Raw genomic sequence first — 16,037 nt, 5'->3', positions numbered from 1 at the left:
CTGGAAGTTCTGTTCTGTGGAAAAATAAACACACATTTTAACTTTTTCAATTTCTTCTTTTCAAATAGTAGTTCACTACTAAAATTAACAACCAAAACCCACTAAAATAAAGTATAGAGTGTGAATGAAAGGGAAGTGTGAGACAAAGAGATGATTAGCAGAGGTGTTATGGCTCTCAGGCTTAGGTTATGCGGTTTCCCTGCTTTCATTTTGTTTATATGTTGCATCCCTTCTACCTCTTTTGTTGAAAAAGTGTGGAGGAGGGGAAGCTCATACTGAAAATTATAAACGCCTTTGTTCACACACCTGAGAACCAAAGATACTATGTTACCTCTTTCTACAGCTGTTTTCCCAATTACTTATGGCTACACTGAAATACAAAGACCAGCAACCTTTCCATTAATAAGCCAAATCCAGTATTTCTGTAAAAGTGAGAAATACTGACATACAGAAAAGCAGAGAAGGCTGCAATAAATATACTGAAATAAGGATATTTTCCATCCAACAAACACAACAAAAAAAGGTCAAATGATCTGAAAAGTCTGGGAATTGTTTAGGGATTTTTGTATTTTCTTGTAAGCTTCAATGCTGCTGTCCACAACAGTCTCATTAAATTAATAGTCTTGCCTTTAACTGTGCAAGCAAAATTATACAGTATTAGATGTCCAGCTTGACATTTTGTACAAATTAGAGCCTACACTATGAAGTTAAGGCTTAATATATGGTAAGTCTGGTTAAGATAAATTTGACCAGAGTTGCTACCTTTTCGTGCCCACAACCGTTGCTTACAAGCGACAAGCTCACACTGGGTACAAGACTGCACTGATTTCACTCAACCTTCTCTTTAAACCCAACGCAACTATTCTCCAGCAATGGAGCACCCATTCCATAGTCTCAAAATATTTTGGTTCTCCAAGTACTTTACCATCTTTGAAATTGTAAAATAGGTTGTTCCTCCTCCCCCTTTTGTTAGAATACGTGACAGCCCTTCAAATACTGTAGCAGGTGCTGAAGAAAAATGCTTTTCTATTAAGTCAGGAATGTCACTACTTGGGTCGTGAGACAGCAGGCAGAGCTTCATCATTTTTGCAAAAGTTATCTCCAGGGAAAACCATCAGCATGTTTTATTTCCACACTATCAACTCACTCTTATCACAGACCATCATTCTTCAAAGACAGCCATTTGAATAATACTTCAGACTTGACAATAGCTGACAGATGAAGAAACATGAAATTAAACACAGTGCCTACTAATAAAGCGCTAAATGTGAGTTAAGGAATAAAATAAGGGGAAAAAAAAAGGAAACTGGACCATTATTCCATTAACACTATTTACAATACAGATTGAGGAACTAGGAAGCATTTTTATATAAATTCCTGAGAAACTATATACAGAGAAACTGTTTAGAGGTTAAAACAGTGAAAGAATGTAAGTGAACACTGTACCAAAATTGGTGATAAAGCGTTAGTTACTAAAGCCTAAATAGAGGCAGGTTCTTTGGCACTGGAAGGAATAGCAATTTACCACATCACCCACAGGCAAGATTTAACTCCCACCACATCTGTGTGCTGTTAAGATTTTATTCTGCTGTCAGAAAAACAGCAGAAGCAAAAACATATCCTTTCCATTCTTCTAAACTCATCCTTGATCACTTCTAAACCAAGTTAATTTAAAATTGTACAGAACAACAGAACTAAACAACCAAATTAAAGATATTAAAGTGTTTATTTCGGGAACATTGATAAAAATAACATGAACATCTTCAATACTGTACATTTGTTTAATGGATAATACACAGCAAGGAAGGTTATTTAAACTGTACATAATAAACTGGAACTTGTATTGAGGGGGTGGGGGAAGAAGAGCTCTTTGCTTGTTGCATCATACTGGTAAGCTAGTGAAAATGCTCAATGAAACACCTCTACGAAAAGAAAGGAAATAAATCACATTATGGAAATATCAAAAGAACAATAAGAGGTTAAAAAATACTGCTTTCTTACTGTACTGGGTCTGGCTGGCACATAGGTAACTTTCTTCATGGCAGCCCATAAGGTGCTTTTCTTTGGGTTTGTGGCTAGAACAGTGCTGGTAACACCAGTGCTTTGGCTTTTGCTGAATGTTGCTTGCACAGCATCAACATTTCATTTCCCCCCACTCTGCCCGCTCCAGCAAGCGGGCAGGGGGTGGGCAAGAGGCTGGGAGGGGACACAGTAGGACAACTGGCCAGAACTGACTGAAGATACAAGATCATGCTCAGCAACAAGAACTGAGGGTAGGGGAGGCAGAAGTCTACTTCCAGGAGGTGATGATTGCCACAGCATGAGTTGCTTCCCCTACCCTCCTTTTCTTCCCTTACTAAGTTGTCTTTATCTCAGCTCAAGAGTTTTCTTGCTATTGCTGTTCCCATTCTCCCCATGATCCCAGTGTAGGCAGAGAGGGAGGCAAGCAGTTGGGTGGGCTTGCCAGGGTGAATCCTGGTAAACTGCAGAATCTGGGCAATGGTTTTTTGGTGTTTTATTTCGGGGTCTTTTTTTGTTAATAAGTGTTCACACAGGCTGATATTTCTTCTTAAGTTTAGGCACACTAACTACATTTATTTCAAAAATGACCTTCTTCCAATTTTGATAACTGAAGTAATTTCTTTCTGACATCAGTGATATATCTGAAACATATTAACATTTCCACAGCTGAGCTGAATTATTCAAAGATGTTGTCAACCTTTAGGCATTATACTCTTGAAGATCTTTTTATCACCCAATTCTCACATTATGGTAGTACATAAGAATGTGCCTGGTGTAATTTCTCATTGATACCAACATCAGTTACTTCAGCTGTGTGAAGCTGTGCTTCCATGTTGCCTTCTATTTTTATAAAAAAAATACAGTAGAAAAAAAAAATCTTTATTCAGGAACATGGGAATAACTGTTTAAGTGGCAGTTAAGACTGAATTCAAACACATGATTGTGACTTGCCATCTACATCAGGTAACAAAACACAGTACTAAGAGGAGGAAAGATACTACCTCACACTTAAATGTCACCATAAAAAAAAAATAAATCAGCTGACATTTCAACAACCAAAAAAGCATTTATAAAAAAAAATTAGTTCTATATAGGTAGAAGAAGATAGAAACATCTATTTCATGAAGTCTTTATATAACACTCCTAGTTTTACAACCAGGAAAAAAAAACCTTTGGGAAAGAAAGAGCAAAAGGCAAATGAAGACAAACTATTTTCCCATATTCTGGAATTACAGCTCTAGTGGCAGGTGCTTGGATTTATTCATTTTCAAATCTGCTGTATGGATTATCAGAATCCTGGAGAAGACCTGTAAAACAAAACAGGATTGCATTTATAATTTTCTTACCAGTATCACATAAACCCCTTGAGTTACTGACCCCGCTGTAATAGGCACTCCATATAACAAAACCAAAAGGCAATTCTTGTCTTGTAACAAATGCTTTATTACCCGCACGCTCAAGTGTAATAATAAATTGATAGTGTCTTAAGCACTCTTATTTCTCAGACTATTATCATAAGTATTTCATGATTCAGCAGGGAGAGAACATTGCTCTATGAAAAATCCTTACCCAAAAAAACATTTCTCATTTGTGAGGTATACCCTACAAAATGCATTTCTGAGAGTCAAGTCTACAAAAATCTAAGCACCGATATGGCTCAGGAAGAACAGATTCGGACTGGCAAGTTTATAAATTGAAGTTATAAGAAGATCATCATCCTTTTAAGATGTAAGATCCTGCTACTTTGACTTAGTTCTACTTTGATTATACACAACCATCTGTCACATTCAGCTACCTCCAGCATTTCTGCAACAGGTCAATAACATCTAAGAACAAATGAAGATGACTTCTACATGCACCAAAACCTCCGGGGACCAGAACAAGAGCATCACTTAATCCAGGTTGCAGTACATTTCCATCATGAAGGTTCTTTATGATTTTACCAGAACACTGTCACAGAAAGCATTGCAAAGCCATCCAATTATACTGAGTGTCTGGATATGCATACCATCTTCTATAAGGGTTAGTTGAGCAATCGCTGTTTCACACAGCAATTATTTCCAAGAGACTTTAAACCACACATCAGTTTTGGGCTAGGCAGAAGTGCATATGGAAAATAATGGAGTCCCATAAGAGTCGAGGCGGACCTTTTGTTGTGAAAGAACAGGAACGCTACCGCTATCTTTTCTACCAAGATTTTTACGCTGATGTCTGGCAAGCCTAGACTCTTCTCTAGCTCATTTGATTAGGGCATGGAGACAGAAAACAGCTAAACCAAACAACCCCAATTCACAAGTGTTCAGATTCAGAATAGTGGAAGAGAAAGATTACACTCGTCACTGCCAAAAGAGCTCCCCTCAGACCTTTTCATACCAGACCTCTTTTCCACCTGCACCCAGATACCGAACACTCACTGTTCTATCTGAAACTCAAAAGCTAATGGCACTGAAGGAACACTGTACTTTTGTCTACCTTGTTGCAGTTGTTGCACTTCTTTTGAACTGACAGGTTATTTCAATATGTCAATCAAGTAGCACAACTGCTTAGTGTTGATTATTTCATCAGTAACTGCAACTAACTACATGGTAGGGAACAACAAATATTAAGGAATAAGTATAAAAAAATCCTATAATTACTCAAGTTGACAAAATCAGAAGCAGTCAATTTGTAAAAAAATAAAAATCAAAACCAGCCCTCATACATAATGGCCTTCTCTTGGCAAAGAATAGGTAAGCTGGTCACATTTATAAGGCTTCAGCCAGGTAACATGAAATACAGTCTATTTACTTGGCATAGTACCTTGTGTGAAAAGTACCACCCCTTTCTGTAATTCTTTAAAAAAATTCTTTAAAAAAATATTTAGTTACCTGAAAGACAACTGAGTAGTCCAATTTTTAAAAATTTTTGCAGTACTTTTGTCTTTCACCCCTTCCAAACACAAAGCACATCTACACAACTGTTACAGAAAATTAGCAACAGTACTAGAAATTAATATTTTTATTACAATTGTCATTGCATTAAGTTCTACTTCAAATTCAAGGCACCAAACTTAAAGTTTTCCAGAGTGGCAAGAGGTGATACAAGACTCCCTGACAAAATTAACTTAGGTTGCATACTTCTCTCTCTGTCGTCTGGCAAGCATTTATTCTGTCTTTCTAATATTTCATTCACGACAAATACTTACTTACTTTTGTAAGTCTGAAAGTAGCACAGTAAAACACTACACACTGTTCTCTTACAGCTTGAAGAGCTGAAATCCAATGGAAACGATGTTCTACATCCAGTAGTGCCAGTTTCAAATTAATCAGCAGTGTAAGATTCCTGATAAACTTTTCCTATACCACTCTGAGAAGCAAATATGCTTTTACTGCCCCTCCCCTAAAACACTCAGCCAAAAGCCATTTTAGATAACTAGTCCTCATATTTCACAGAATGGTAAGGGTTGGAAGGGACCTCTGGAGATCATCTAGTCCAAACCCCTGCCAGGGCAGGGTCACCTAGAGCAGGTTGCACAGGAACGTGTCCAGGAGGGTTTTCAATGTCTCCAGAGATGGAGACTCCACCACCTCTCTGGGAAGCCTGTTTTCCAGTGCTTTGTCACCCTCAAAGTAAAGAAGTTCCTTCTCATGTTGAGATGGAACTTCTTATGTTCAAGTTTGTGTCTGTTACCTTTCGTCCTGTCACTGGGCACCACTGAAAAGAGCCTGGTCCCATCCTCCTGACACCCACCCTTTAAGTATTTATAAGCATTGATAAGACACTCCCCCCAGTCTTCTTTTTTCCAGACTGAAAAGACCCAAGTCCCTCAGCCTTTCTTCATGAGAGAGATGTTCTAGTCCCCTAATCATCTTTGTAGCCCTCATTTCAAGTGAATGTGTCATTTTTTCACTTGTTACTATAAATGCTATTCCCAGGAGTAAACTTGCTTTAATTTTACTGAATTATATTTAGCAATGAACAGATATAATTACCACCAATCAGGCATTAGTATGTTTTAACTTTAAGTTCTCCGATCTCTTCTATTGTACAATATTGGAACTAAACAGGCCTTAAGAACTATGGGTCAATTCAGTGTGAGTAATATTGGTCGTGACTTCACAAATTCATCTCCTGGGAAAGAAGGTACTCAGAGAAATGGCAAGCCCTCCTTCCAAATGAGGATAACCACAGCGGTTACAACATCCGATAGACCTTGCTCTCAGTCTTGCTCTCAAGACTGCATCCTGTGTTTAAATTTCTTTTATCCTCAGCATTTTAAGTACATAATAAAATTACATTAAGTGAGAGGAGGGAGACAGCAGCTCATCACTTGCACCAATTCTTACTGAATAAGCTGGATCAGGCTCCAGTATGTGGACAATCTAGAGAGACGTATAAAAAAAAAACACGACAAAAAGCTCATGTCACTGCCACAGCTGCTCTTAGCCGTGACACTCTAAGAGGAGCTGCAAGCCTATGCTAATTGGATAGCATGTCTGGTTCAACTGAAGCTCACGCACTGCCTTGAACCAGACATGAGTTGTCTCTCTCGACTGTTTTCCATTTGACATGAGGGTGACTACCCAACTTGTAATCTACACTTGCAGGTTCAGAGAAGCTAGATGTTTGTAGGTTCAGGAGTTTTGTTTGCAGTAAAGTCCATTACATGTTACTGCTGAACTTCAATATTGACACAAAGGACACTTACAACTACTTCTAACATCTTGCTTCTATTTACCTTCACTTTGAAGTTAATATTTGATCTACTTAGCAGTATTTAAGAAACACTCCAAAATTTGAAAGGTAGTCAAGTATCTTTCATTAGCTTGTAAGTAATGGGTCCTCTTAATATGTATGAAATGACAAAGCAATTTTAAGAAATTAATACCTCTTTCCAGCATATTCATTTATATTCTATACTATGCAGCTTCTCAGACACTGATATCTGACTCTTATCACATCACATATCAGCACTGCCCAAAAATAGAATTAACAGGCACAATATTTACAAAAGACTGTAAACACTGCAAAAAAATGAACTACTTTGCTGCATGTCTTCACCCCTTATTACAGTTTTCCTCTTTATTTTTAACGCCCAGATTAACAACTCTATTCTTAACATAAAAACTAAATAGCTTTAAGTGTATAGGAATACAAGATTTCCCTGCTTTGCATTCAGAACACTAAAGATGATCAAGATAAAGTATCTACCTTGAACAGAAGGAACATTTACTGTAACAAACTACTGAATATAAAAATAAAATAAAGGAGATAGGATTACATATCATTAAATTAGCTGATCAAAACCTTTGCAGAACTGAAGCAAGTGGTGTGGAAGCCCAAAATCATGAAAGGCAATAATTTTGTAAAAATGAAGAGATAGAATCCTTCAACTAATACCAGGCAGAATCCTGAAATAAATAAATAAAGCAGCTCTCACTATTGCTATACTGAACATACAATAGCAGCAAATGTAGCAGCAATTAAATTGCAGTTCCTTTGTATACTACACAAGCTGCAAAAGTACTCTGAATTCTACTTTAAAATTTTCTAACAGTCAACATATAATTTGTGTAATCATATTGCATTCATATATGTGAGCAAATGAAAAATACTATCAAATTGTGCAAGAAAGAAACAATTCTAAGCGTATTCCTGGTTGCTAAAGCTCTCTATTGCTTCCAATGCTCCCAAAGGACTGTGGCTAGAGTGACACCTGCAATGCATTATAAATGTGTAATTACCATTTAAATGGGGTAAGGAAAGCTGGTGGATGAAATGGGAAAAGGCATTCCCTTAAACCCAACCAAATACTGAAATTTCAGGCATGATCATTTTAATCTACAGAGTCAGGTTAACAAAGTCATTGTCATTCTGCCACTCATCCATGCCTACTTAAGTAAGAATCCTCTCTGCAGTGCGTAAGAGTGTAAAATAATCTAGTGTCTCCATAATTATTTGCAGCAGTTTTTATTAGATTATATTTAATATGCTAACATATGTATTTACTAGACAGTGAAAAATGAAGACAGAAGATCCAAGGCTATAGCAAGACTTACTCTATTATAATAGTCTCACTGAATTATTTTGACAATCATTTGTCTGTATGTTATCAGAATAAAAACTATACAATCAGCAATAATATTTAGGAATTTCAGAATGTATGCATGTTTTGTCTTTCATTTTTCCTCAGTTACACACATCCTTTCAGTATGTGCCAACTATTCATATAAGAGTTACATTTTTCTTTGGGACAAAAATGAATCATGAGAATCCAGGCCTCAAACTGATATATCTGACAATATATATTAATCTTTGAGCATGCAATAAAGCAAACCTGTCAATGAATAAACTTTATGTAGAAGTTTGCTATTGGAATTGAAGTTTTATAGTTGTATTACAATCTCTTGTGGATAAACTGCATTGCAAAACATAACTGCATGAAGAAATAAATATGCCTCACTCCTTATAAGAAGGTACACCTTCCATTAACGCAATGAATGTATGAACTTGTTTCTAATTAAGTCACTGATAGACTAACACACTTCAAGTGGAGGCAAAATGACACTAGCTCTCGTATGACTGTGTGCATAGTATAGCTACAAGCAAGATTTGTTGAATCTGGTGTATGTATTCCAGAGGCACAGAATTACACAGTTGAATTCCTCAGGAAACTCAAGTACTCCAATGAGATCCCACAAAGCATTCCACAAAAGTCTGAAAGTTAAGCACTGAAGAGAGAGACTTGTCATCACTAAAATATAGGACCATCCAGAGACAAGTGAATTAGTTTCACAAGCGGAATATAACTGAATGCAGCCTTTTGAACCGTCACTTAACTGCAAAGCACTGCTTTGATACACTAACTGCTATACTGAATTCAAGACCTTGTTCAACACCTCTTTTAGCTGCACTGGCTCAAAGAGATGCAAAGTTATATCTATATCTGTAGAGTGCTGCATATTATTTTGGAGACACAGCCATCGTCTTAAATTCTTCACCAGATCTATCCCAATGATTCAAACTTGTTGAGATTGACTCTTAGATGTCTTCTAAGGAGAAACAAACACAAAAAGTCCGTGGTGTACTGTGTTGTTGTTTGGATTTTGTTTGGTTGGTTTTTTGGTTTTGTTTTGTTGTTGGTTTTTTTTAAGTCTGGACTACTGTCATCAACCACTCAAACAAAGCTCTTGAAACTGAACTGTAGTTGGGATACAGGGTCAATTATCCTATAAGATACCACTGTTCACGACTGATGTATAACAAAAACTAGTTCTAGTTTCTACAACATTCATCCCCCTGCAGCCCAAGCTTCGCACTAAATTTTTCCCCCCATTCCAGCAAAGGAGCATGCTTTTGCAAATGTTCCCCGGGCAGAGAAATCCCTACAAAGATTGTCTGTATCACTCCTGCATCAGCCAAAGGGCAGGCTGCAGATTCATGAAGGCATTCCCAGACTCTGCCAATCAGTTTAACAAGGGGATGAAAATTAACAGTTCTGAGTGACTGTTCAGACCCCTAGAATCACCTTCTCTGACATTAGTGCAATTTGCATAATAAAAAGTGCAGTGTAGTTTTAGCATATCTGTCTCTGAATACACAGTACTATTAACCCTATGAACAATCAAATGCAAAGTGCAAGCACTGACAAGACTAGATAATAAGAGCCTCCTATACAACACAGCAGGTCCTATAGTCTTGTGATATGCTTCTCCTATCAGACAACAGCTTCACTTAAAAACAAAGAAAAAACCATCAATTTTAATCCCTATGTTAGGCTGCATCCTCCATCCTTCTTTTTTGAGCTTGATTTAAAAAGCTTGCTATCTGGTTGTCAGTCTATCCTCCTTCAATAACCATGAGTCTACTAGCCAATTTCAACTAGATTGGTTAATCAAGTTCAAGAACAAACGCATCCCCCACACGCCTAAAAAAGAAAAAAAATAATAATCAGCGCTCCTACTTAGGAAGAGACAAAAAGAACTACTTATTTTAATCAATATATTGAACACCCCACCCAGCACATTGTCTCTTGCCTGCTGGGAGAGTCAGAGCAGGAAGAGAACAGGAGCATAACAGCAATGAGATCAGGTGTTCAGGTGATAGAAGACATGCATCGGTAGGAAACTGGGCTTGATTACTTCTGCTGCTCATAAAGCAGCTTGTTCCTGCTGTGAATTTGAATAATAATTAGGAAAAAGGAGTCAATTTAGATACTAAGTATCAGAACAAGATTACCACATACCATACTTCTTACGTATTTCATCATGCTTCATTTTTCTTTCATGTTTCCTGCAACAAATGAAGGCATAAGAATATTGACTGTTTCGAGCTGTAAGCAAAATATGACAATTACATCTGAGACAACAGCAGTTTCTAAATTAGTATGCAATTACAAATGCCCCCCCCCCCAAAAAATCACATTTATCAGCTACATATCATATCTTTCTAGATACACTTTATGTATCTATAAGATCCCCTATACCTTCTCACTAATCAATAATGTCAAAATGAGATATATTTGCAAGTATAAAGAACAATATTTTTTTCTATATAGAAGTAATGCGTCCATATATATGTACACGTACACACACTGAGTTATTCATTTATATGTAAGAAGCAAGGCACAATATTGGAAGATTCTCTAATGCTTTCCAGCAGGGAGCGTAACTCAAATTCAGCAGTGAATACAGTGTGTTTCAGAATCCTAATTCACTGTAATAATTCTACAGAGATAAAAGGTGTATTACTGTTTTGTGTAAGCAGTACAGCAAGTGAAACCCACTAGTTTCTAAAATCCAGTATGGCATCCATGCAGAGATTAAATTATTGTGCTATATAAAAATTGGATGCCTAATCATAAGACAGGTTTCAAGACTGTATCTAATGTTGCCAAACTTTAATTATTCACAAAAACCAAGTGTCTGACAAGTCAATTTCTTCTTCCCCTTCCTCCCCTCCACTCTGCAAAGGTGAAAGGACAAAAATGAAGGAAGTTTAAATGGAAATCGTTCCATTATTCCTCAGATAATTTTCCTATATTTCAACAACGGGAACATCTATTTTGCTTAGTTTAAAAGCAAACAAAAAAGCTCATACACAGCTGTTTCACTAGGATGATATAGAATCTATTTATTTTCAGGAAAGGACATAGAATTTGGCAAAACAACATTCCTCTAACAAAAAAAATATACATTGTTGCCTCTATCAAAATTCAACCCAGTTAGACAAGTTTTGACTTTCACCCTATTCTAATTTGCACATATTCAGCAGAAAGCTGTTAAGCACTGACAGCTTAATTCACCAAAGAACCCATCTGCCCTATGCATATTCCACCTCCAAACAATTCCTACTGCTAATCAGATCCTGTGTGTCCTCAGAAGCAATTATCCTGCTTTCTACAGAGCTGAAGGGCTGAAATGGCCTTTGCCTGCAACTGCACTTCTGGAAAGCATGCAGATAAAGCATGATGAGAAAACCAAACAAGAAAGACTGACTCAAAACCTTCTACTACTATTTCCCTGAGATACCCATCTCCCTTATATCCCTTTACACTATTCGGCCCAGGCAGCATAGGAAACAAAGTAACCTGGCCAAGCTGCAGGAGGAGAAGGAACAAGGGAATCAGGGCGACGAAATTAAATTCATGCAGAGGAGGAAAGTCAGGACTGAGAGGCTGAAGAGAACAGGAAGAGGAGTCAAGTTTACCTACTTGACCTGACCACAGGATTCCTGCATTCTGTATTGCATAAGAGGAAGACATTATACAAAGCAAAGGATCTCAGGAAGAGAATAGAGAGATTCTGCTTAAAGCAGCCTTCTCCTGCATAAAGTCAATCTTTATTTCTGTATAGTTTCTGTGAGACATTGTGACCTCAAGTTGGTTTTTTTTTTTTTTCACTGGTGGTACTAATGGCATGTTCTTCACTGTTTTGCAAACCTTGTCTGAAATAATGGAGACTCACTGCTGTAGTTTCAACTAAAATCTCACTATTTCAGCAGTCAGTCTGAACCTGCCCTGAACACAGACAGCACTAAGTATCTGCATAAGAAGGGTAAAGGGGTGGGGGAAAAAAAAAAAATTAAAATCAGTCTGTGCAGGCCTTAAACCTCAGACACAGTTTAGAATATCTCCCTAGGCTATTCAAAATAAACCCACCAAACATTTACAATTCTTACATTGTTTAAATTTGAAGGATAAAACCATTAATATTTGCAAAACACTGCAAAACATTTGACAGGCAGCCACAACTATATCATATCACATCACCCATGACTAAATCCCTGCGCAGTAAATAAGGCTTAGCTATTTATCAACTGAGAAGAATCAGACAATTCTGACCAGGCAGTCACTGAATCAGCCACCCAGAGGTGGTTTGCTGCACTTGTTCACGTCTTACATTATGATCAACTGAAGTCGTATTACAGTCTTCTGAGTTAGTTCTGTTTCTTAACCTACTGCTATTATTCCATCTTCTACATGCTAAATTCTTGGCTCTTCATGCAAGTTGTCCCCACTGCTGTTAAGCCAAGAAAGTATTTTTCCTAATACTAACAATTCACATGGTTTTCCATACTTGGTTCTTCACAAGTGAACTGCAATCCTTTCTTCCCCCCTCCAGTGTAATGGTTCTCCCTTACCATTACACCACCAAATTACAACTTGGCGGTTTATCTTATTCAAGACCTCATTGCTTTTCATTGGTTTATCAACTTCTAACATATATATCATGGTTTATAAATTGCATAAATTTAACATATAAACGTAGCATGTATTTGCAGCTGTAAATACTTAAATGATTGTACTGAAAAAGACTCACTACTTGTTGCTATGTTTAAAAATTATTTTAGATGTTAGAGATGACATGAAGTCAAATAAAGGACTAAAACTATGCAGTAAGATATCTGTCCTCTTTCAGTATTTTTAGTCAAAAATTGAACTCAGGGTTTCCTTCCCCTCACTGTAAGTGCAAACTCTACATTTCAGCAGTGATTTTCAACCTTTTCCGTGAAATGACAGCTAGTTTCTTCCTTTTGAAGACAAGCAGAGGGCCAGTGTTATTACCCTTACTCTTCATTGTAATGGCCATTTAGGTATTCCAGAACAACACTTCCTAAAATTCAGTTTATTATGGATACTTAACACAAACAAATTTTAAACTTACAAAGCAGACACTTACTGTGTGCCCGAAAAGCTAAAAAAATGCTAGATGCTGCAATTATCTTGAAGCTTGCGTTAATCACAAACTATGTAACTTGGGCCTCCTTACTTTGTTTTTACCATTCACTAATGGAACACCATGAAGTGAAGCTCAGACTGGTCCTGTTCTCCTTCCATTACTAACTGATCTGAACAGCTAGCTGTACATGAACTAGCTGTGTCACGCAGATGAAAAAAAAAAACACACAGAAACCCCCAGACAGACAAGGTCAATGCTGTGCCTATTTTCCTCCCACATTTTTTATCTGAATATCTACCCAGCCATTTTCAGAAACTATGCAAAAACTTCACAGCTTGTAGAAGGGAAAGACCATACAGTACAATACGGTGTTTTCCTCCCCACAGTTTGCTGGTCAAAAATGGCTCATTGAGACTATTAATCTGTTCTACAGCCTGCTACTAGAAATTCATCCTGCTAAGGACTTGCAAAAGTAAGCAGCAGCTAGAGCGAGGTGCTGGAAGCGGCCTACTCATTGCATTTTCCCATGACCCTAGCAGTCCCTCCCCAGCCACACACACAATAGGTGCGCGTGTTCCGAACATGGGAAATACCCCAGGGCTGCTGCTAAGTTCTCTCCTGCAATTAGAACGGTTTATCTGTTTCGAAGACACACTCATAAGAAGCTAGGAAAGAGGGCTGCTACTCTAAGCCTGCAGCAATCATTCTGGCAGAGCAGTCTGCTCCCAGCAATCCTTGTTCCTAGGCTTAATTCAGGAATGGAGTTGGTCTTAGCTCTGCATTGCTAATCGCCTGCTGCAATACCACTTGCTCTGTGTGTGCGCAGCAAACCTTACACTCCAGAAGTAGCAGACTTCCTACAGATTAACTGTACCAAGAATCTAGAGTGAATACACAAATCACAGGTGAGAGGTTACGGTACACAGTCATCCCCTGTGCCTTTGCTTTATAGTAAACGTAGGTAAATGTTAATTTAACTAAGCAATGTGGCATAATACTAAGGGTCTACATTTCACCACAACAAGGCACATGGCTTTGACACGCAACAAAATGTTGATATTCCTCACAGGATCCTGCCTCTTTATAAGGGAACAAAATCATTACAGGAGAAACATCACCTTCACACTAGCACTCTCTATTGTACCACGACTAGATAGAAGTGGATTAACAGGTGGAAAATTTCCCTTTTTCTGATCCATTGCAAGTCTTCAACATCACTTATCTGATAAACTGTGGTACAACTATGTGCAAGCATATTTCCTAAACCAGTCACCTATTTCTTACCCTTCCCTGCACATTCAAATATGACACTTTCAGCTCACAAATTAAGATGTTTATGAAAACAAGTTTGCATCCATTCTCTCCTTGGATAAAGTTTGACACTTCCTTGCAATGGTGAAAGGGGAAGTACTGCTTTCTGCTCTATCCCCAAATAAATGCTTTCTTTGCTTTTCTCCCATCCCTGGATTCATGCTGTCCTTGCATCCTGTGGATCCCAGCAATCTTATAGATACATGCTAAGGCTGTTCGCTGAACTGACCCAACAGAATAAAAAAAAAACCAACCTAAAAAAACCTCACAGAAACGTGAATAGCTTTCTGCAAAACAAATTGGCATAGCATAAAGCTAAGGAACATTGTGCCTTGGGCATGAAAGAAAAATAAGAATGCTCTTGCCATCAGAAGCTTGCAGTTACATCAGAAGTAGAATGCCTCTACACACAGTCCAAAGGGTTAAATTAGTGGCACCATTACACTCAAAAATACACATTTTCAAAACAGTAATTCTAGCTCAACTACTCTAGGAGACATCTAAATTCTCATCTTCCCTCTGCACAGAGTTACTTTAAAACTTACACTTTCCTAAACAAGTGCAGAATACACATTACTGCAACAGTAAATCTGCGCTGTTAAGAACAAAATTTGCGCGAACAAAAAGTTTAAGTTTAAATTTAAAGTTTTAAAAGCTACTAAATGGTATTACACAGCTAGTAGAAAACTGAAATAAATAGCTATATTAAACTGCTAGTATGCAATAGCTCTAACAGAAACAAAACTAACCACTCAGAATTTTTCAGAGCTTGACTTAGGTGCAAAGCTTTTCTTGTTAAACATCCGCATTGTATCTTATTCTAATTCTTTCTACGGCCAACAGCTTTAGGAATTTCACACAAGGCTAAAGGACACTTCAATTTAACCCATAACAACAGAATCTAGTCTGCTTCCTAATACCACAGCACCTACTTCAGAGCCATAACTGTTGTCAGATTCAGGGCAAACAGTTGCTGTATTTGGTACATAACCTGGCAGTTCAGAACCAGAAACCAGATTTGCATGGAGTTAAGAGTGATTCTCGCAGCTCCTGCCAGTCAGAGACATGAGAGAGAGTAGGTACATCTGTAAGAGAACCTTATTGGCTCCCACTTTTGTGCCCTGTAAGAAATGTAACATGTTTGAGCAAACCAAGCCATGTTTGCCCACCTGCCTTGTCTTCTTACATACATTCATAATAGAGAAACTTAATGTCTTCATACAAAAGCTCCACGAGGGGTCTTATTTGGAAGTATGCCTTGCTCCCTGCAGTCTCTGCTTATATTAACAATGAATCTGAGTTCAAGAGAAAACAGCAAGCATCACTGAAGGTGCCTACCTGTTACTTGGCAGATGAGTATTCAAAGAACATAACTAGGAAGTGGCAAGCCTAGGATCAATTTCCTCGTCAGTCTGTGGGGATTCAAACCCACATCTGACAGCTCCAAGGCTAGCATTAGTCTGGTTAGGACTCTCCTCTTGTCGTGCTGTATGTAGAAAACCTGACATTGTCATGCCTAACTCCATAATGCGTCTTTGTTTAGTA

At 37.8% G+C, this 16,037-nt stretch overlaps 1 protein-coding gene across 2 annotated transcripts in view; it reads right to left on the bottom strand.

The window, feature by feature from the left end:
• Positions 1 to 1,707: 1,707 nt before the first annotated feature.
• The window catches only part of LOC134511202 (pituitary tumor-transforming gene 1 protein-interacting protein-like), a 34,198-nt gene continuing 19,868 nt past the window's right edge, over positions 1,708 to 16,037 (bottom strand). For both annotated transcript variants that reach the window (XM_063324806.1, XM_063324804.1), the window contains 2 exons: positions 10,247 to 10,293; positions 1,708 to 3,329 (listed from right to left, as the gene is read on the bottom strand). In XM_063324806.1, coding sequence (XP_063180876.1) covers positions 3,280 to 3,329; positions 10,247 to 10,293 — 97 coding nt within the window. In that variant the 3' untranslated portion in view covers positions 1,708 to 3,279. The remainder of the gene's footprint in view (positions 3,330 to 10,246; positions 10,294 to 16,037) is intronic.

The sequence above is a fragment of the Chroicocephalus ridibundus genome, chromosome 2 (genome assembly GCF_963924245.1).
Source record: "Chroicocephalus ridibundus chromosome 2, bChrRid1.1, whole genome shotgun sequence".
NCBI lineage: Eukaryota > Metazoa > Chordata > Aves > Charadriiformes > Laridae > Chroicocephalus > Chroicocephalus ridibundus.
This window is presented reverse-complemented; position numbering and strand designations above follow the sequence as displayed.